The following is a 22,760-nucleotide window of genomic DNA, read 5'->3' as shown; positions in this document are numbered from 1 at the left end:
GTGCAAGAGCTGTTGTGGGGTGGATTGCTGCTACATAATTCCATAGCACTGCTTTCTCTTTCTCACTCTCTCACCATCTGGATTGAGTTAGCTCACTCGGCAGTAGGACTGAGTCTCATTTCCTCCAACCAGTAATGTTATATAGGCAATGATCCTGGCCTGCCCTAACATAATTGAAAATTATGTGTATTGTAGACTTGCAGCGCTGAAATGTAGACTCGTAAAATTCTGGGGCTCAGGTAGCCTGTGGAGATTGGATTTGGCACACAATGAAGCTTTTATGTAAAGTAAGAATTATAAGCCACCACATTAATATTGTATTATGGCCATGACAATTCTTAGGCTGAGAGACTCTGAGGCAAGCTTGAAGCTGTTGAACAAAGCAAATGTTTTATTCTTTATCAATAGAGCTGGATCTTTTTACTAGGGATGAGCTAAAACTGGGGGAGGAGGGATTGAACTGAAGATTCCAGAACATTTTCTTCTCACAAAATGTGTCCCCTTTCAGCAATCGTCTGGGCTCCCAGTTTTTAAAGGGTTTTTTTTTTGCAGATGGTATGTTGCAAAGAAAAGGTCACCCCACATACACATTCAGATGACTACTGGGCCCCGTACCTGGCATTCAGGCAACAATGGTGGCAGAACTCCGTTGTAAGCTTCTTCTTCTTTTTCTTCTTCCTTTTATTTTATTTTTTGTGGCCCAATTGGCTGCAGCTTTGGCACCATTTTTGATGGATTCAAAATAGCCCTCCTTCCTAGTAGCAATGATATTGTCACATAGCCAAATTTGATAGGCTACGTGATAACTTCACTAATGGCAAACAAGCTAGTTTTGAGTGAGAACAGTTCCCTCGTTCTAAACTCATTTAGTTTGCTTAGAGAGATGCTATCATGTAGCTAAATCTGGTTGGTTCTGTAATGACATCACTGTTATTACGATGAAAATAGGCTACAGAAATGGTGGAAAAGCTGTGGGTAATGGAGGCAAACAGCAGTGAACTGGTATGAAAAGGTAAGCTTTGGGGGATCTGCAAAAATCCCTTTATCACATCAAAAAAGTTTGCAGGAGAATATTTGATTTAGCCCTATATAGGAAATGGTTTTTGCAAGCAACACAGCTTTTACATCTTGATGAAGGGAGTTTTACAGGTCCTGTTTTTCTGTGTGTTTTGCAAGTAACATTCAATTGGAGATTACTTTATTGATTATTGTATGATATTTCTGAATCTCATTATGTTTCTTTTCCACACATGGAATATGCATATGTAACAGCAATTCATCAAATCTACTGCTCCCTATTGCTAGTAATAATATACCCTTTGCTAATAGTAGGTATGATGATGATGTCTGTCATCCTAGACCTCTGACATTTTGACATTAGATTTCATTGAGTCTCTTCATCAGAATTTATTTTGGAGAACAAATGGTAAAGGTTTAAGTTTAAACTCACATGGGAACTAACATTTTAATATGGATCATTCCATTACGTATATATATTTACGTATTTTCAGTTCATGTTATTAGATAACAATTGCACATCTCAGTAATCATTTTTTTTCTTTTTTAAAGAAAGTTTCTACCCTCTGCCTTTGAACAGAGGTTTGAAAGTGTGTGGACAGTGCCTAGTAAAATCTCAGTAGCCAGAAGAGGGCTGGAGCAAAGCCCTGTGCAGGCATTATAAACAGTAGTATATCCCCCACCCGATGTATACAGAGAGAAGGGCCTGCTCTGAGTAGCCCCTCTCACTGATGTCCAGCCACACAGTGCACATGTCTGCGGAGAGGGGGCCTTCGTATGTCCAGCTGTATGCTTGGGGGCCTATGCTATTGGGATTCCAGCTTATATGGAACCCCCCCCCCCACCACTCATACAGCTGCACATGCACAGTTATCAGGGAGAGGGGCTACTCAGCGCAGCCCCACTCCCACCTCACATGCTGGGATAAGTACTATTCATAATGCCTGTATAGGACTCAAGTTTTCTAGCTATTAGAAAGTGGGCTTCAGCTCTCTGCCTAGATAATCCACCCCCCAAAGAAACAAAGATAGAATAGATTGTGCTGTGTAAATTAAATATCATTCAGATGAGATTAACTTGCATTTTTTTCTTGTTACTTTTGTGGAGCAAAATTTGGATTACCTTTGCCATTGTGGTTTGATTTGCACCCCCTGCCCCCCCTATAGTTCACACAGCCTAGGTTGTACTTGACAATGGCATAGTCTTCAAATACTGCTCACAGTTTCAAGAAAAGGGCACCTTTTATAAGGATTTAAAAATTCAGATTTAGTGCTGGAAAAAGCTGTAGACAATAAAAGTATGTAAAATGTGCATTTCTGATAAGGATCAGTGTGAGATCCCATTTTGTTGCTGCAGTTATGTTTAGAATCTGATCTGATTAGCTCATCTACAAGCAGTAAGAGAGGTAACTAGATCTGTATTTGTGCTAATTTAGTGTTTGGCTACTTTATGAGGCCTCCAGTAATTCTGTATTCTGTTGTGTGGCGTTGTTTAAGCACTTCTGTATTTAGATTCGGCTTAATGAGCCTCGTGAGATGTTGGTCTATCTAGTAACAAAGTCTTTTGCACCCTCTTAAACCCAATGCCTGTGGTAACAGTGGCAGCAGCTTAGTAGCAGCCATTCTTGTAAGAGTCAAAACACATGATGAGCAGCCTCACATTGTGCATCTGTTGCGGGCTATACCACTTCAGACCACAGCTTAAATCTCTGAATGGTCCCCCATAAGAACGAAGCGCCACATATTCAAATCTAGCATATCCATGGGAGAAGGTTTTAGCCTAGCCTTCTCTCTGACCTGCGAATCCTGAAAAGTGACTAGGTAAATTCCGCACTTTTTTTTCTCAAGTGGGGCCTGCTTCCTGTTTAAGTTCTGAATCCAATCGACTGACCTCAGTAACAAGAATAAGCCTTGGCTGCTATTGCTGGAGGGAGTGAGCTGTACCCTATTCCTGCTTGTGCATCATGGACAGGATTGTTTACTGAGTCTCAGTTTCATGGCCAATCCAGTGGCTTATGCAAAGTCATTTAAGGCTGGGAGGTTGCTTGGGTGTCATGGGACCACATGTTCTCCAACCGGCTTTCTTTTATAGCTTGTGCTGATGGACAAGGAGGAAATGACTCTGTTAATCTAGCAGAACTCAAGTTGTGACAGTCCTTTTGAGACTAGAAGTGAGCAGCATGCAGAGTAGTGACCTCTTGATATGAATATTCTAATAATCCACTCCCTATCTGTTGCAATTTATTTTGTGTATGTCACATTGCTATCCCACCCTTCTTTCAAGAAGCTCTGAGTAATATTCTAGCCCAACAACAACTCTGTGATCAAGGCTTGGTTAAGAGGGAGAAATCTTTTCAAGGACCTCTGTTGTGCTTCATAGTTGAAGGCAACCTCACTCGTTACAATTGTATGTCTATATATACAATGTTTTTAAGTGTATACTGAAAAATGTGAGGTTTGAATGCAACAGAGAAATGATTGCATATGTGTGTGTCATACAGATACAGGATTGTTTCTTATATTTTACAATATCAAACCTGGCTTTGCCACCAACAATATACTTCATGTAGACCTGTCGTTCATTCTGGTTGCCTGACAAGTGTCCCTGTATGACATACATGTTTGTCACATTCATACCTTTACATTTTTAGGTATAAACCATGAGTATCTCAGATGTGCATGTTTAAAAATGTAATGAATGCAGCAGGCCAACTTTGTTGGGGAGCCATAATTAGCTGCAGCTTCCTGTTGAGAGTAGACTCTGTGTCAAATGCGGGTTGATTTATACATAATGGACAATATCCTATGTTGCCTGTGTGCCAATGTGACTCACTGCTATTGGGTCCCATTGGCACCCCCATTGGCTAGTGGGACCCCATAAAGAAAGTGGAAATGAGCAGAAACATTCATTTCCATAAGGGGGCAGAAGGGAGCTCTGCTGACTTGCCCCAAGTTGGAAAAGTGTTTCTGCAGTAGGTCCCAGTGGTACAATGGCACGAACAAGAGCACAGCGGCAGTACAGTGGCCCATTCGCTGAAATTGCTCTGAGTGGGGATTTTAAAGTAGGTTTCAAACATTAAACCCAACATGACTGCTGTGAAATCACACGATTTCAAATAGTATTGCTCTATAAATAAGGAATGGTGGTGCATATAATGTCCATCCGGGATGTAGTGTCAATTTTTAAAGGATTAAAAAAAAACAAAAACTTTTCAACTATTTCCCACTTGGGCAAATAATTATCAGGTTTAATGTAGGATTCGCAGTTGTTTTTAATAAGAAGGTATGGTATAAGTGGATTGCTCTGTTCTGGAATACAGGAGTATTTCTGTTCTTGCAGTTATGTTAATGATAATTTGCCTTGCTTTTTTGTTGCTTTCCATTTAATTTCTGTGCAATATCCTTTTCCAGACTAACTCTAGCAATTAGTGTGTGGGAGATGACATTGATTTTGCCCTCCTTTTAATAAATGGTATGAAAATGTTTGCTTGTACCACTTTTGTTAAACACAGCCACAAAAACATATTTCTGTGCCTTTTGTTTTTATTTTAGTTTGTTGCATACATTTTAGTTCCACCTCTTTCCCCATGTTGCAGAGTATTTGTTTTTGGCTTTTTTGTTAAATGCCTTTCATTTCTGAACTCATTTTCCTGTTTTTCCCATTTTTGTTTCCTCCATCCAGTATCTCCAGATGAAATGGCCACTGCTTGATGTTCAGGCAGGGAGCCTACAGAGTAGGCAAGCCCTCAAGGATGCTAGGTCTCCGTCTCCAGCACACATTGTTGTAAGTAAACTAAGGAGCATTTCTTTTGGGGTGGGGGTGAATGGTTTAATGAGTTTTGTTTTATTATCACTTCTTTTCTTCTCCAGACACACACATGTTGAAATTGTTGTGATAAGAGCAGTGTTGCTCTTTGAAATATCCATGGCATTAAGACCTTTTCCTTGTGCCATTTGAAATGTGTGGAAAGTTATCTTATTAAGGTTAGTTGCCATTCAAACTGGGCTTATGATGATGATTTGAAAACAACACGGCTGAGAAAAAGAGAACACCTCATAAGCCACAGCCTTCTTATTTGTGTTTTAAAAATCCAGGAAACAGTAAATCGGGATTGTAAACGATGTTAATGTTTTTTAATGATCCCCCCATTTTGCAGCATAGGAAACAGATGTACATGCACCCTGCATCTGAACAGAAAAAACAATTTCAGTCTGGAGATCATTAGGGATTTCTTTCGGTTTCTGGAGGTAGTTTGTATGTATGTGTGCCATGTGCTCATGGTCACGCTCAAACCCTTAGGTCACCTCCTGGTGCCCCTGCCAAAGAAAGCTAGGTGGTGGCTACAAGAGAAAGAGCCTTCTCAGTTGTGGCACCCAATTATGGAATGCCCTCCCCAAAGAGGCTCACCTGGCACCTAGATGGTTGCCTTCTTGGCACCAGGGAAAAAGTTGTCTTCTCTCCTGGGCATTTTAGAGTTTCGTTTCTTAGATTTTGTGGTTGTTTTTGTATATATATAAAATATTCCTTTGCTGTTTGTTATTTAGTTTTGTGTTTTATTCTTTGTAATCCACAAATAAATAAATGTTTGCATAGGGGGTGGGGGCACACTGACATTTTAGATTTGTGGACCAGTTTTAAAACACATTTTAATTGTGTGTGCTTGACATAAATGTTCTAAAGATAGTTAGCAATGTTACAATATAAAACCCATCTATGGGAACAGTTTTTTTCAAAGCTTCTAAACCCTTTATGAAACAACTTGTTTATTCTACATCTGTAACTTATTTCTATCCACTCTTATCACGTTTTTAAAAAATGAATTAATATTTAAAAGGACATTGTAAGGGTGTTGGCTCTGAGTCATCCAAAGTTAAGCCCTTTTAAATTGCACCGGTTTCAGTGGAAGAATGCTTAATTCTGTTCAGTTGAAATTAATGGAAATTTTTAAATGCTTAATCTCTTCTGGGTGGTGCCAGTTCTTTGCTGAGCTGATAAACATAAAGCAGCTCCTGATCCTATACTATCCTGCCAGTGCATTAAGATCTCCAAGGCCCTTCTCTGAGTATCATTAATGGGAGAAATACCCTATGCATTTACAAAGGAGAGGGCCATCTCTGTGGTGGCACCCCAACTTTGGAATGCCCTCCCAGAGGAGATATGACTAGTGCTGACTATGTTTTCTTTTGGCACCAAATTAAAAAAATGCTGGTTGAAAAGTTGTTCCCCTTTTTTGCCTTTTAATTTGTAATTGTATAATTTTTATATTGACTTTGTTTTTTAAATGTTGGCTACACCACCCTGGTATCCTTAGTGGGTGAAGGGCAGTTTATGAATATCAATTTTAAAAATAAATAAATAAACATAATTTCTGGAAATTACGTTCCTAGTTCAGACATCAAGGGAAACTAGTTTAGGAAACTAGGAAGACTCCCCTGCAGCCAGGTGTGTAAAAAAAGGAGAAGAAAAGGAATGGGGGAAGAGCTAGTCATGTTTATGGATATGGCTCATTCAAATTCCAAGAAATTGTGGCTTGTTGGAGCAGTCCATTATGTCTGAATTGGGCTATTGTATAACTTGCTGGTGTGTTTATGTTAGTATATTTTGATATCTAGCAATCATGTAATTACTTTTATAATTAACATGACATGTTAATGTGTCGTGTTAATAACATGTCAAAGTGAATACTATAGAAAATGACAACTTTGGATTTAATAAAGAAACTACTTAGGAAAACTGCTCTAGATCCATAACTGGTAAACTTGAGAGCTAATCGTGGGCATTACAGAAAGTTCTTAACTTCTCCAATCCTGCTCTCTCCCTGTGAAAAGCAGGGAGCAGGTATTAATATTAGCACATTAGTCCACAGCATGGCAACCTGAGTCCGTCCCCTATCCACGCATTTGAGCACCCAGCAAAAGAGGGTCTGCATGCTCACCCTTCTAGGAGTAGGAGTAAGCTGTGCATGTGAGAGAAACTTGGACACTTGCTGTCTCATGCGGAGGAGCGGAAGCCAGGGGGCAAAGGGCCCACAGTGGCACAATGAAGTGGAAGAGTGGGTAGAGTTACCCAACTGCATTCCATTCCCTGCCCTCACTTGGCACTGAATGACCATGACCTGAGTTTGTTGGACTCTCACTGCCTATCTCGCTGATTGGCAGCTGAGAGGGACAGAGATAGGAAGGAATCAGCTCAGTGTGTTCCCACCTTGCCTCAGTCCTTGTTGGTCACTACTTCCTGGTCACAGGTTCGGACTCTCTGTGCCTTGTGTTATAGCAGGATTACCCCCTCCCCCATATTCCTAATATTTCTTCAAACATGATAAAATTAACCCCATATTCCAAACCATCAAAAGGAACCCAGAATAAGGAATAAGTACACCACATCAAGGGCCCTAATTTGGCTGGTTGGCATAATGGCTGAGTCAGGTCTGATCTCTACCATTTTAACTAATGGGGCATTGACATCAAAATCTAATGATATAACACTCCATGTATCTGTACACAAGTGAGTGCATGTTTCTGTCTGCCTCCTCCACTGAACTGATTCACCTGGAAAGGAGGGCTTGAGGTAAATGGGAAGCTAGTGACAAATGGAAGAGGCTGTGAGGGATGGATGAAGCAAGTTGCCTGGTACAGCTAATGTGCAGGAGGCAGCGGTTAAGGGAGGAGAAGCTCACATTTTCATGCCAATTCCCTCTGTTTGATAAGTATCTTGCTATATTTCTTTCTTTTTAAAAAAATGAAAATTGAATTAAATCCTTGCCGGTTATAAGTATGACCTATTTGCTTCACTATAGGAACTAGAAAACAGTTGTTTTCCAGGAAAGTCCGATATGGATCTACTGTCAGGTTTAATTTTCCTATGAGACTTTTTGAGGAAAGACTTACTTTACTCTGTTCAGTATAAATATCAACCGTCCTGGCAGAAGAAATGTACGCTATACTTAATATGGAAGCCCACCTTCCAGAAAGGTCCCAGTTTGCCTTTGTAATGTGATATTCAGATTGCTTGGAGTCTTTTATCCTTAGATCGGTATTCATGAAAAGAAAATGGAGTGGAAGCCTGTTTAAAAGTTTAGGTGAATACAAGTAAATGGCCTTAAAGGCAGGGTGGGGTGGGGGGGGGGAAGCAAAAACACCTTGCAAACTGAGAAGCAAGGAAAAGTATTCAGATACATGGTACTAAGTGCTCTATCACTTCTAAAACAACTATTGAAGGATTTTCTTCATTGTTGCTATGTTTAGATGTTCTTATTCAATTGCATTTCACTTAAGGTTGCAGAGAACAACAATTCTATAGGTGCTTCATTGTTTTCAAGAGTCCCATTAGCTGGTCACCTTTTCAGCTAGCCTGAGTGTACTGAAGGAAGACTACAAAGATATTATGATGGTAGCTTTCTCAAGCTAGGTCCAGCAGTCTCATTGCTTAGTCCTCTATATGTGCATGTGTCAGGTGGGCTTGCGCTATTTCTGTCTAAGCTGGAGAAAGCATTCTGCTGATCATTCCGATTCCTAGGAGAATGCCACCATGCTCCATGTTGCATACTGACCTAGAAGCCACGGAGAACATCCTGAATTACCACTGATTTTGAAGCATGACTTGTAGCTATTTGGAGCTGCTAACAGTTAATGTATGTGCAAAAATCAACACATAACAGTCCAGTCCTAAACATATCAACTCAGAAGTAATTCTCACTAAATTCAGCACAGCTTACTTCCTTAAAAGGATCCTTAGAAGTACAGCAATTATAGCTGGATTTTTAAGTATCAGCATTAAACAAATATTGGTGTTAAAAATAAGTCACAGCTCCCTGTTTCTGAATAAACGTAAATGAAATATAATATATTAAAAGCATTAAGGCGGGAATCCTATACACACTTACCTGGGATAACTTACTTCTGAATAGACTTGAATAGGATGCACTGTAAGGGTTGGATCCAGGCATCTCCCTCCGTGAAAAGGAGGATACCCTCTATTCTCCAGCAAAGACTCTCATTCTGCTAACTGGATGCTCCCACAGATAGAATGAGGGAGACGTTTTTCATGAAAACCCCATTCTTCTGCACCTTTCACACCTTTCTGGAGGGTCCCCTAAGCTTCTGGAGAACATTTTCAGGGAGCACAGGGGTGGCAGCGGGGAGGAGGAATCTAAAAAAAAAATTGCCTTCTCTTACTGCTGCCCATGAGAACATCCAGTTAGCAGAATTCTACTGCAGACAAGCCTGGATCCAGCCCTAAGAAAAGAGGTTTATAAAACCTGTTCTTTTATTTTTCATTATTTTGACACGATATGATGATTTTAAGCTATTCTAAAATTTAAAAGAAAGAAGATCCAAAATTCTCAGTAATTCATTGCAAATTTTGCTATACAATATTGAGAAAATGAACTGTAAGAATACCTCAAATTTTTCCTGGGAGACCTGTAAATTAAATCGTGGTTATTCTGTTTGTCTAATAAGGTATGAATTTTATATAAAAGATTCCAGGTTTAGATGTTCTCTGAAGGCAAGTTGTATTAAACCACTTGTAATGTTTTCTTCCTTACTTTGGTAAGAGCTACAGTTCTTCTACAAGTAAATATCCTGATCTCAAAATGATTGGGCAAGATCACAGGATTAGAGAGTCGAGACCATTCCCAAGATACACCTCTGTCTTTTTGCTATACAAAGACTTGCATTTAAGTTGCTTTGTACCTGGCAAAAATCATGCCATACCAAAAACAGTGGTGTTTTGGTAATACACACATCTTACAAAGCTGACAAACTCTTCAGAGATTCCTCTGATTTTTTCCCCCTGTAGGCAAGACTTTTGAAGTCAGTGTAAATCTTATCTTGGGGTGGGTTTGTAGTGTACAACTGCCCTCACTTTCTATTGTGTAATGAGCATATTCATAAACTAGGTTGGAACCTCAGGGGGAAAAAAGTACTGTAGTGCTGTAGTAGATCTATAATTACATGTATGTTTTTTGTTCAAGGAGAGGAAAATGTTTCTTTGAAAATGCAAAAGGACAGGAGTAACTGAGGACAAAAGCATCTGAAACCTCTCTGTTATCAATGTATTAACCAATCCATTCTCAACATAAGTGCTTTTGCACAGTATTCAAAGTAAAGAGCTGAATTTGGCCCAGAGGGCAATTTTATCAAATTGCTCAGAGATTTATTAAGATCAGGGCATGGTAAAAGTTGGCTCACAGTTTTACTCATAAAGAATATTTTGGAAGCTGTAAGAGAGAATTGGGGATTCCATACTAGAACGTTATATTACTCCATGGGTTTTGTATTTAATGCCTGGACATGCACAAGTGTGTGCTTCTATATTGGCCAAACCATTCTGGCCATGTACTGCTGACTTTATTATAATAGTTCATCAACTTCTGGGAAGAGGTTGATAATGCAGCGAAGTACACTCATTGGTCTTTAATCATGTCTGGCACAGTGCCCCACTTCCCATAAGTAGAGAAGCACTTCTTCCCCCTCCCCCACAACCGTGAAAGTTCATTAACATAAGTAGTACAGGTGAAGAAGTGTGGCATCATTCTTAAAATTGGTGTGTTTGTGTGTAGTAAACAAATACATATTTGCAGCTGTTGGGAAGATGGAATCTGAGAATAATTACACTACATTTTAACAGCATATTTAATTAATTATTTAGAGCATTTGTGTGTGGTTCTCAACAATGATAAACAATATCAAACACACACACACTCAATAATAAGCTTGTGTAAATATTAAACATAGAAGAAACAGTAAAAACATCACAGCAGTGAGAACTAGTTAAATCATAAATAACATGGTATAAAGGCATGGACAATAAAAACATCTTTACCTGGCACCAAAGGTAAAGATTCAGGTGAAGCGAGTCTCCTTGGGAAGGCCATTCTACATGTGGGACAAGATCCCTGTCTTTAGTCATTACTGGCCTAACCCCAGAAGGTCAGATGACTTGGAGAAAGCCCTCCAAAGAATAATTGTAGCATTTGGAATGACCCATGTGGGAAGGGGCAGCCTGCTAAATGCCTGGAATTTCAAGCCATGTAGGACTTTAAAGGTGAGCACCACACTTTGACTTGTGCTCTGAAATGGAGCAGCTGCCAGTGTAGTTATTTAAGAACTGACTAAATATGTTCCCGTCAGCTGGTCCCAGTTAGAAACCTAGCAGATGTATTTTGGACTAATCTGAAGCTTCTGAGGCGTCTTCAAAGGCAGCCCCACATATAAAGCATTGCAGTAGTCAGTCTTGAAGGTTAGATGATCTCTGCTCAGGCGAGGTCACAGCTAGTGTACCAGCCTAAGCTGAGGTAAGTTTCTTGGTGCGACATATGCCACTTGAGGTTCTAAAGACGGAGCTGTATCCAGAGTGATATTTTTTTACAGAAGTGGGGGGAATACAAGCCATCCAGAACAGCTCGAACACTACTTCCCAGGTCAGATGAACCAGTTGCCAACATTATCTCTTTCTTGTTGGGATTGAGCCTCAGTCTATAATGGAGTGTATTACTGATCCCAAACCCTTAGCACTGCTTCAACTGCATTCTATGAAAAGAAGGAACACAGGTGGTTGTCATCAGCATACTAGTAGTGCCACTCTTCAAATTTCTAGATGACCTTTAGACATAGGAGAGAGAGATGGGGTCAGTACTCAGATATGTAGGCGTACATGGGTTGGAAACTATATGCAAAAGAATGCTACAGTGTGGTTCCTAACATTGAATTAGGAACTTTACCAGCAGCACCCAGAGATGGCCAACATTGCTGCTAACTTGGTCAGCAACCATTCACTCAAGTCTTTGGGTGGGATAGGGACTGAAAGCACTTCTCTTAAAAACTCCCTTTCTCCCTCTACCCTGGTCAGATGTGAGAGGCAAGGGGGCTTTCATAATTGGGTTCCTCACCCCTCCAAACAGATGAGCAGCACCACCAAAGATGACAGTACTGATCGTGAAGTGCACAGATATGCAAATACACTAGCATGCAGGCAGCTGACTGCTGCCCTTGTGCTTCTTTGGATTGGGACAATGAACAAAATTGCTCCAAATTCATCTGAATATAGTACACCAACCTTTTAAAATTCTGTTGCCTGATTTTGTGCACATTTGGGTCTATTAAATTGTTATTTAGTGCCATCAGTGTGCATGGTGCATTGCAGAATGCCAGAGGACAGTTCCCTGCCCTGATGCTCTTGCAATCTAAAATTAAATGCAAGATGAAAACAGAGGAGCAGGGAGTGGAGGCAGGAGGGTAAACAGGGAAATAATTTGTGATGGTTTCAGTTACACATGCTTAGGCTAAGTTATAGTGTAGGGCTGCAATCTTATACCTACTTACCTGAAAGTAAGCCCCATTGAATCAATGGACTGACTCCTGGGTATGCATGTATAGGGCTCTGCTCTAAGTTATAGAAGGGCATGGGTACTATGACTGCACAGAAAAGGTTTTGAAGAAGGATCTGAAGGGAGTAACAGTGGTGGCATCGCACATGTCATTTAGTTTGCATTTCTTTCAGTCACTCTTACATGCAGAAGCTATTATTTTTTGCTCTTACATCTTAGCTGCCACCCAACAAGCACTCACCCCCCTCTCACCTATTCTTGGATTTCATGCAGCATGTGTACTTGTGTCAGTTCTTTCTCCTTCCCAAGTTCTTCAAAGGTACCATCTTTGCACACAGGCTGCATGCTGAAATCCACCAGAATCCTGTGGCACTACAAAGGGAATGGTTTGTGCATGTTTCATTTCATTCCTCACAATGGAGAATGCTGCATAATATAAGGTCAAGGAGGGCTAGGTATTAGCATGCATTGCAAAAGGACAGGTTTTGGCACACCGATACTTGGAATAGCATTGTAGCTCTTTATGAATACTGGATGTGATAACAATTATTGCTTCTACAAGCTTCACAAAGGAACTGTTTTCCCAAATGGTTTGTCCCAAATTAATCCTTCCAAATTAAAAGCTCCACACAATATTACTTACGATCCCTAAATATGCAGATGACATCAAGACACATACGGGGTGCAAAGCCAGGGTAAATGTAAAATACAGTAGGGCTGTGCAGGAACCCCATGAACCAACTCGGATGCCGCTTCAGGGCTTCCAAGCCAGACCCAATTTGCCTCGGGCTGATTTGGAGGGGGGTGGTGATCCTCCTCAGTCCCGAACCTGATGCACCCGCGCAAACCTGCAGCTTCCTCCTGGGCCACCTCTGCTGCCCTATTGCCGCTGCTGCCATCATCTCTGCCACTGCCCGCTCCTGAGCCCTGGACACGCACTGGCTCTTGTTGCAGGGAACTGCTATTTTTAAAAGGGTAACTTCCTGGAAGCTGCTGTTTGAAAAATGGCGACTCCCTGAAACAAGAGCCAGCGTGCGAGTTGCCATTTTAAAAATGGCAACTCCTGCAACAAGAGCCGGCGCGCGTCCAGGGCTCAGGAGCTGGTGGCAATGATGGTGACAGCAGCAGTGACTCCTCCTGTGATGGCTTTGGTAAGGAGCTGGAGGCACCAGCGCGGCTGGGCTAGGGTGCCAAAGCTCCAAAGCGCACCAAAGCACCTCGGAGAGCCTCCAACCCACTTTGAGTTGCTTTGTGCCCCCTGCACTTCGCCTCAGAAGGGGTCTGCCTCGACTTGGGGTTCGGGCCTCAGGCCAAAGCAGTGCACAGCCCTAAAATACAGTACATGGGAGTCTTTCAACATTATTCTTATCTTTCAGAATGTGTCTATATGAAAAGAAAGGAAAGAACCATGTTGTGTTTGGCAATTTGTTTTACCGGCCACTCCCTTAGCTTAGGAAATGGCTGCTTTCATATGGTATTTCAGTTTGTAACCTCATCACTGTTTGTGTGTGTTGTGTGTTTCACAGTGAAATCGTGCTTCTGCTGGTGATAACTTGTATTCTTGAAATGTGGATGTGAAGCTAAACATTGTGCAGGCTGAAACAAGTAGGGCAGGGGCAGGCAACCTGGTGCCCACCAGATGTTTTGGATGAAAATAAGACCCAGCCAGTGTGGCCAATGGCCAGTGATTATGGGAGTTGTAGTTCAGAACATCTGGATGTCACCCGGTTGACTGCCCCTGGAGTAGGGGGTGTTGGGAATTTCTCCCTGATCATTATCCGAAATAACAACTCCTGAAAAGAGAAATGGCAAACATTCACAGAGAGCTTATTCACATGGTCATTTTCATTGTTGTTGTTGTTGTTCAGTCGTTCAGTCGTGTCCGACTCTTCGTGACCCCATGGACCATAGCACGCCAGGCCTTCCTGTCCTGCGCACTCTCCCAGAGTGTGCTCAGGTTCATATTCATTGCATCGGTGATGCTATCTAGCCATCTCATCCTCTGCCGTCCCCTTCTCCTTTTGCCTTCAGTCTTTCCCAGCATCAGGGTCTTTTCCAGAGAGTTTTCTCTTCGCATTAGGTGGCCAAAATATTGGAGCTTCAGCTTCAGTATCTGTCCTTCCAATGAGCACTCAGGGTTGATTTCCTTTAGGATGGACTGATTTGACCTCCTTGCAGTCCAGGGAACTCGTAAGAGTCTTCTCCAGCACCACAGTTCGAAAGCATCAATTCTTCGGCACTCAGCCTTCCTTATAGTCCAGCTCTCACAGCCATACATTACTACTGGGAAAACCATAGCTTTGATTAGACTGACCTTTGTCGGCAAGGTGATGTCTCTGCTTCTTACTATGCTGTCTAGGTTTGCCATAGCTTTCCTCCCAAAGAGCAAGCGTCTTTTAATTTCATGGCTACAGTCACCATCTGCGGTGATCTTGGAGCCCAAGAAAGTAAAATCTGTCACTGCTTCCATTTCTTCCCCTTCTATATGCCAGGAAGTGATAGGGCCTGATGCCATGATCTTAGTTTTTGTAATGTTGAGTTTCAAACCAGCTTTTGCACTCTCCTCTTTCACCCTCAACAAGAGGCTCTTTAGATCCTCTTCACTTTCTGCCATTAGGGTGGTATTGTCTGCATATCGGAGGTTGTTGATAATTCTCCCAGCAATCTTAATTCCGACCTGTGATTCATCCAACCCGGCATTTCTCATGATGTACTCTGCATATAAGTTAAATAAACAGGGTGAAAATATGCAGCCTTGTCGTACTCCTTTCCCAATTTTGAACCACTCGGTTGTTCCATGTCTGGTTCTTACTGTTGCTTCTTGACCCTCGTACAGGTTTCTCAGGAGACAGGTAAGGTGGTCTCGTACTCCCATCACTTTAAGAATTTGCCACAGTTCGTTGTGATCCACACAATCAAAGGCTTTAGCATAGTCAATGAAGCAGAAATAGACGTTTTTCTGGAATTCTCTTGCTTTTTCCATGATGCAGCGAATGTTGGCGATTTGATCTCTAGTTCCTCTGCCTCTTCGAAACCCAGCTTGTACTTCCGGTAGTTCTCGGTTCGCATACTGCTGAAGCCTAGCTTGTAGGATTTTGAGCATCACCTTGCTGGCATGTGAAATGAGCGCAATTGTGCGGTAGTTTGAACACTCTTTGGCGTTGCCCTTCTTTGGAATTGGAATGTAAACTGACCTTTTCCAGTCTTGCGGCCATTGCTGAGTGTTCCAAATTTGTTGGCATATTGAATGCAGCACTTTAACAGCATAATCTTTTAGGATTTTCAATAGCTCAGCTGGGATACTGCCATCTCCGCTAGCTTTGTTGTTAGTAATGCTTCCTAAGGCCCACTTGACTTCACTCTCGAGGATGTGCGGCTCAAGTTCAGTGACCGCACTATCATGGCTATCAAGGACATTACTATCATGGCTATCAAGGACATTAAGATCTTTCCTGTATAGTTCTTCTGTGTATTCTTTCCACCTCTTCTTAATCTCATCTGCTTCTGTGAGGTCCCTGCCTTCTTTGCCCTTTATCATGCCCGTCTTTGCACAAAACGTTCCCTTGAGATCTCCAATTTTCTTGAAGAGATCTCTAGTCTTTCCCATTCTGTTGTTTTCCTCGATTTCCTTGCATTGTTCATTTAAGAAGGCCTTCTTGTCTCTCCTTGCTATTCTCTGGAACTCTGCATTCAGTTGGATATATCTTCCCCTTTCTCCCTTGCTTTTCGCTTCCCTTCTTTCTTCAGCTACTTGTAAAGTCTCATCAGACAGCCACTTGGCTTTCTTGCATTTCTTTTTCTTTGGGATGGATTTCGTTGCTGCCTCCTGAACAGTGTTACGGACCTCCGTCCATAGTTCCTCAGGCACTCTGTCTATCAGGTCTAATCCCTGAAATCTATTCCTCACCTCCACTGTATATTCATCAGGGATATGATTTAGGTCATACCTGAATGGTTTAGTGGTTTTCCCTACATTCTTCAATTTAAGCTGAAATTTTGCAAGAAGCAGCTCATGATCTGAGCCACAGTCAGCTCCAGGTCTCGTTTTTACTGACTGTATGGAGCTTCTCCATCTTTGGCTGCAAAGGACATAATCAATCTGATTTCGATATCGACCATCTGGTGATGTCCATGTGTAGAGTCGCCTCTTGTGCTGTTGGAAAAGAGTGTTTGCTATGATCAGCGTGTTCTCTTGGCAAAACTCTATTAGCTTTTGTCCTGCTTCATTTTGTACACCAAGGCCATGCCTGCCTGTTATCCCGGTGATTTCTTGACTTCCTACTTTAGCATTCCAGTCCCCTGTGATGAAGAGGACATCTTTTTTTGGTGTTAGTTCTAGAAGGTGTTGTAGGTCTTCATAGAACCGATCAACCTCAGCTTCTTCGGCCTCAGTGGTTGGGGCATAGACTTGAATTACTGTGATGTTGAATCGTTTGCCTTGGATTCGTACTGAGATCATTCTACCATTTTTAAGATTGAACCCCAGTATTGCTTTTCCCACCCTTTTGTTGACTATGAGTGCTACTCCATTTCTTCTAAGGGATTCTTGCCCACAGTAGTAGATATGATGGTCACCTGAATTAAATTCGCCCATTCCTGTCCATTTTAGTTTGCTGATTCCCAAGATGTCGATGTTCAATCTTGCCATCTCATGTTTGACCACCTCCAGCTTACCTTGATTCATTGATCTTACATTCCAGGTTCCTAAACAATATTGTTCTTTACAGCATCGGATTTTCTTTTCACCACCAGACACATCCACAGCTGATTTTCATTTTCATTACTGACGTTTTTCTGCATGGTTGTCTTCTGGAGTGTTTATGTCCATAGATATGCATTTGCAGCAGTTCCTGCAATTGTCACAATACTTTTTTTTAGCATTGAGCATGAATCATCAACAAGTTCATGCATTTGGTGACTAAGTAATACTTTCTCAACCTGATAGCATACGTGGGGATTGAACTGAAAAAGTTCCCAGTTCAGTATCTGAATATTTTGGTGTATAAAATGTACCCCTTCCCCTCTTAGAGAGTTGGAGTGAAACCATGCTGTCCCGCAAGACAAAGTGCTCATGAGTGCACTTCGATAGTAGTAGTAATAATTGGGGTGCGCTACCCATCAATCATGAACAGAGAGCTTTCCTGCATGATGGCGCATGTTTACTCTGGTGTCTCTAGCATGGTGGACGTTATTCCAGGCTGTTAGGGAGGAAAGAGTGCCAAGGGCAAGGCACAGTTCTCGCTTATAACAATGTTGGGAGGACACATACACAGCCCTGCACTTTGTGGCATAGTTTCCCTCCTTTCTTTGCTTATCTTTGTCCTTGCATCTCCAGGTCAAGGAGTGGAATTCAAATTGGTGTTTGTGTCTCATGTCCTGAAGCAGAGGACCTGTAAGGGCCGTGAGCAGAAAAACGTTAACTACATCTTCCTTTATTTGTTCTGAGGCCAGGCTACTTGTGTGAAGTACTCCCTTTTTGTTCAAAGTGCACTTACTTCTCCATAGTTCCCATTACCAAAGTTAATCCTAGTGTGCTATAAATATACATGACATGAGGGCTGAGGGATGTAGCCCAATAGCCTCCCTGTTTGGTTTTATATACTGCTGTTGATACACTGTGATTAGATACAGAGTTAGTCTTAATCATATGCTTCATTGTGGTGGTGGCGGTGGTAGGAGGTGGCAGCAGAGGGTGTGTATGTGTTTTGTATTCTCCATTGAATTAAGTGTGTGAGTTCTTACGTATCACACCTTTGAAGCTGTTACGTTATGCAATCAGAGTTGGGTGATGGTATAGGATTTTGCATATGCCTGCTCCTCCACTGTTGCACCAAGTCTCTGCCCTGTTGTATCTTCCTCCAGCAGTGCAGACATGCCAGTGTGGAATGGGGCTGATGTATCTGCAATGATGTGCTAGCAAGTATGTTTGGAAATACACTGGTATATTGGGAACACTTAAGGAGACATTATAGTCTTTCACTTGGAGGGCTTTGTGATATAATCCTAGAATTCGAGTGGTGATCTTCTTTTAAACTGTGGTTTAGGCCACATTATACTTCGGTTTAGATTGCAGAAGCTAAGAACTACAGTCAGAACAACAACAACAACAATAATATCCAATGTTAGCTTTCTTTTGTTGAGCATTTACAGATCGACATAAGAAGAGCCATGCTGGATCAGACCAAGAGTTCATCTAGTTCAGCACTCTGTTCACATAGTGGCCAACCAGCTGCCTGTGGGGAACCCACAAGGAGGATAGGAGTGCAATAGCACCCTCCAACTTGAGTTCCCCAGCAACTGGCATACATAGGCATGCTGTCTCAGATACTGGAGGTAGTATATAGCCATCAAGACTAGTAGCCTTATCCTCCAAGAATTTGTCTAATCCTCTTTTAAAGCCATCCAAATTGGTGGCCATTACTACATCTTGTGGCAGTGAATAACATACTTGAACTATGCTCTATGTAAAGAAGTACTTCCTTTTCCAAGAGGAACTTACTTGAAAATCCAATTTAAGAACATAGTGTGCCTAATTTCACAACAACTATGTAATGTACTTTATATCACACCTTTACTTTTACAGTTCATAATAAAAACAGGAGTTAACAATATCAGTGGAATATCATTTGACTTACATTGGCCTGGTTTGGACACTCAGTTCCTGCCTTATTAAATCATTGTTTAACAGCCAGGAATGAGTGATGAGACCACATTTTCCCTCACTACCACATTCTCCTTCCTCACCCCAATCTCGCCTCCTCCCTTACTCTATGTTTACACTGTAGTTTAGATAAATCACAGTTACACATTACATCTGAAATGGAAAATTGTGGTCTAATGTCAGTTTACTAGCTTGAATCATAACCAATTTGAAATTGGTTTCAGATCTTGGTTAGTGACCTGACATTAAACCACAGTTCTCTGTGTTGTATGTAGCAGCTAACTGTGATTTATTTAAACCACAATGTAAGCACAGAGAAAGGAAGGAGATGATATGAGGCACGAGGAGAGGGTATGCAGTCTCATTGTCCATTTCCAGCTGCTAAACTATGATTTAGCAACTTGGGAATGGAGAGTCCAAACTAGGCCAGTATCTGTTACTAGTGTGGCTCATCACCTTCTTCCCCACTGCCTACAACCTGAGCAGAAGGAATAGGGGTTGCCCTTCCAAACATCCCTTATACTGAACTACAGACATGAGGTACAGCAGGAAGAACAACTTATCTACAGATGATAAACATCTTCAGCAGGGAGAAGAAATGTACATGAATAAAGATGCATGATTGGGTAAACTACATACGTATATTATTGGTGGACCTCCATGGAATGAAAGTGCATTTCTATTCTTTTAATTCTTATGTAGTCAACAAAAATGGGGTTTATTGACACTTACAATTAACACAGTAATAACTGTGCTGCCAGTACATGGCTAAATACCACTGGTGCGTTTTCATTATTTATACAGATCCTTATTCACAGCATTCAGGGGCTTGCTGAGCCATTGGGAAGCTGTGTGCCGGAAGAGATTTCATTCCATGTATCTCAGGTGTATTTCATATATTATAATACGTTACCTGGATCACCAGGTCAGTAAACTGAAGCTGATAAAACAGAAATCCCAAACTCTTAGAATATGGATTCTTATACATAATAAGGCACCTGACTTTTTCTTAAAAAAGAAGTCATTGCATCTCTCTCTAATCTTCTGCTGAATGATATGTCTGGGATATCAGGGTGTTTTGTAGTGAACAGACACAGCCATGTAAAGTCCTGAAAAGACAAACCAAGTACAGCTGTTGAATGTATGCTTCCTACCATCTGTTGAGAGTTCCCGTCTTCTATCAGATTACACTGTTGTTGAGTGTAATTGCATTGCCTTAGAAGGCATGGCCTTGGGCATTCCAGAACCTTGGCATTTTGGTAATCTTCATTCACATCCTAAGACTGAAAGTCACTGGTGGAAAAAGCCAGAATGAAGCAATGTATATATAAACTTTTCAGTAGTGCTTAACTACTGTGCTCAGGTTTATTGAGCTACACTTAATCTAAAATAGTACATTCTGGGCATCATGTAAACAGATAATGCCTTTAAAAGATTGTTTATTTTGATACTTTAATTCCTATGTTTGAATCAGTGTGATATTTGACTTCTTGATTAATCAGCAAGCTATTAGTAATGGATGTGAGAGCAATAGAAGAACATAACGTGGAGGTGAGGGTGTGAGACAAAAGCTGCAGGTGGGACCAAAATGAAATATGTTAGTGGGTTCCTTTGACACAGATTTTCAGACTAGCTGTCAACATGTAGTAGAGAACTGAATTAGAGAGGCAACACTGTAATGTAGGTTGAGATATACATTAAGATACACAATATTGTTCCAAGCACAGGAGCTTCTGTATACAAGTTCCACATTCATTTTAAAAGAAGGAGCCAATGTTTGTATATATTACTCTATACATATAAATGGGATTTTTGCATTGGGATATTAAAGGCCACCATGCCCAGTGAAGCTCTGTGGAGTACATCTTGGGAGTCTAGACTGGCTGTTGGTTGATAAACTGTTTATAAGTCTGGTTTGGTCCTGTGTACCCAAAATAAGTCATAGAAAGAGGATTTTCTTATGGGACACACTCTGCTTGAGAATCCTGGTCTATGTGACTTGTCTAACTCAAGAAGGTCTAACTCAAACATTTTTGCAATTGCCCAGGCACACCTTAAAAAGTGTTCTCATGGATCATGAGGTTTTCTTTTCACCTGTGTTTCAGATAATGTCTTGGGAACAATGGAACTATTTGAATATTATGCAAATCCCATGGTTCTCTCCCCCCCCCACTCCTAATTGCTAAGGGTTTAAGCAGAAATTATTCTCAGGTTTCTTAATCATGAGAGGTTGGGGATTGTTTTAAACTTTTAAAAGGTATTCTATGCTTTAACATTTAGATTAATTAATAATAGGTCATTGCATGGATCACCACAAAGATGTGTGGTTTGTGATTGTTATGTGAGCCTGTTCCATCCCAAATGTTGCCTCATCAAGGTGGGAGACTTGACTAGTCTTCATGATGCAGGACTACTGTAAACCAGTTATAACTAAAGCTAAAGCTGAATACAATCTGAATTCACTGAAGAGCTTGGTATTAAGTAATTATAGACTGGCGTTTTAGCAATGGACTGCCCATTTTCTGGATGTAGTACAAGAAATAGGTGTGCAGGAATAAGTGTGTAAGAAGGACACGTTGAATTAGTATCTAATACAAGATACTAAGGGTACTGATATGTAAGATAAGGTTATGTAAGATAAGGTTACAGAGTCCATACCTTTGTATTTTAGGGATCTGAATGCAATATGATTTCTGTACTTTCTAAACAACATTTTCCCTAGCTGTCCAGGTGTAATCTAAAGAAAATAGCAAATACTTGATATTACAATGGAAAGAAGCTAGAACTACTTGTTGTGTAAGCTAACAAGTACTTGATATTACATTTATAATGTAATTCCAGTTATACAATTATAATGATGCTTTGGTTACTGCAATTCAGGAAATTTGGATGGGTGTTTGTGGCACTCTTCAGTCATGTTCCCCTATATGCTTATTCTACTTTCCCCCTAATCTTTAGGGTAGAGCCTTCCTCTTTGTGGTGGGGTGGGGGATATACTGTTCAGAAGATTCTGTTTAACATTTAAATTCAATATGAACGACTTGTTTATGGCACTGTGTCTAAAGCAGCCTTCCCCAGATTGGTGCCCTCAGGTGAGTTGGACTGAAACCCCCATGATTCACACCTAGCATGTGTGCTGGCTGGGAATGATAAGAGTTGCAGCCCAACACATCTGAGATAGTCTCCTGCACAATCACTCCCCTGTACAGATCTCATCATTATGAAGTTAATAAATGTGGTCCGAGTTCTGTCCAATCTTCTTGTAAGTTGTCTCTTTATTTCTTTTCCCTCTGCAAATGCTCTAATTCTGGGCTGTAGCTTAATAACCAGGTTTAAAAAAGCAGACTTAAATATATGATCTGGAAAAGGGTTCAGTATTTGAACTGCATCAGGATTTTAAAAAAATGTATGTAGGAAAAGGATCTGAATTCAGGATAATTGCATTATTCAGAAGCATAAGAGTTGTGATCAAAAGCTGACATGCAAGATAAAAGGTAGGCTACAGTACAGACACAAGTGCAGTATTTTCTGTGGAAAGAGTGTATATATGCACAAGGCTGTATAATACATGTATGTAAGCATGCAGTTCCTGGTGTATGTCCAATGTACGTCTCCTAGGGTTCACAGATACATTTCTGGTTCACACATCACTGAGTTAGGTGCTATAAACACTGTTGAATATGTATAAAATACGAGTTAGCACTAGGTTTGCTTGTTAATAGATGTATATCCCATGGTATTTGGATGCTATCT

General features: G+C 41.0%; 1 protein-coding gene across 16 annotated transcripts in view; it reads left to right on the top strand.

Annotated features, from left to right (window-relative positions):
- The window catches only part of TCF7L2 (transcription factor 7 like 2), a 256,898-nt gene that overhangs the window by 98,622 nt on the left and 135,516 nt on the right, over positions 1-22,760 (top strand). For 9 of the 16 annotated variants that reach the window (XM_084846184.1, XM_084846186.1, XM_084846190.1 and 6 more), the window contains 2 exons: positions 553-651; positions 4,699-4,800. In XM_084846184.1, the coding sequence (XP_084702310.1) occupies positions 553-651; positions 4,699-4,800 (201 nt within the window). The remainder of the gene's footprint in view (positions 1-552; positions 652-4,698; positions 4,801-22,760) is intronic. The other 7 variants (XM_084846192.1, XM_084846191.1, XM_084846196.1 and 4 more) reach the window with 1 other exon arrangement.

The sequence above is a fragment of the Heloderma suspectum genome, chromosome 3, assembly GCF_057233095.1.
Source record: "Heloderma suspectum isolate Gila_16-S chromosome 3, 16-S_ref, whole genome shotgun sequence".
Lineage (NCBI taxonomy): Eukaryota > Metazoa > Chordata > Lepidosauria > Squamata > Helodermatidae > Heloderma > Heloderma suspectum.
Note: the sequence above shows the minus strand (reverse complement) of the source record. Positions and strands in the feature narration are given on the sequence as shown.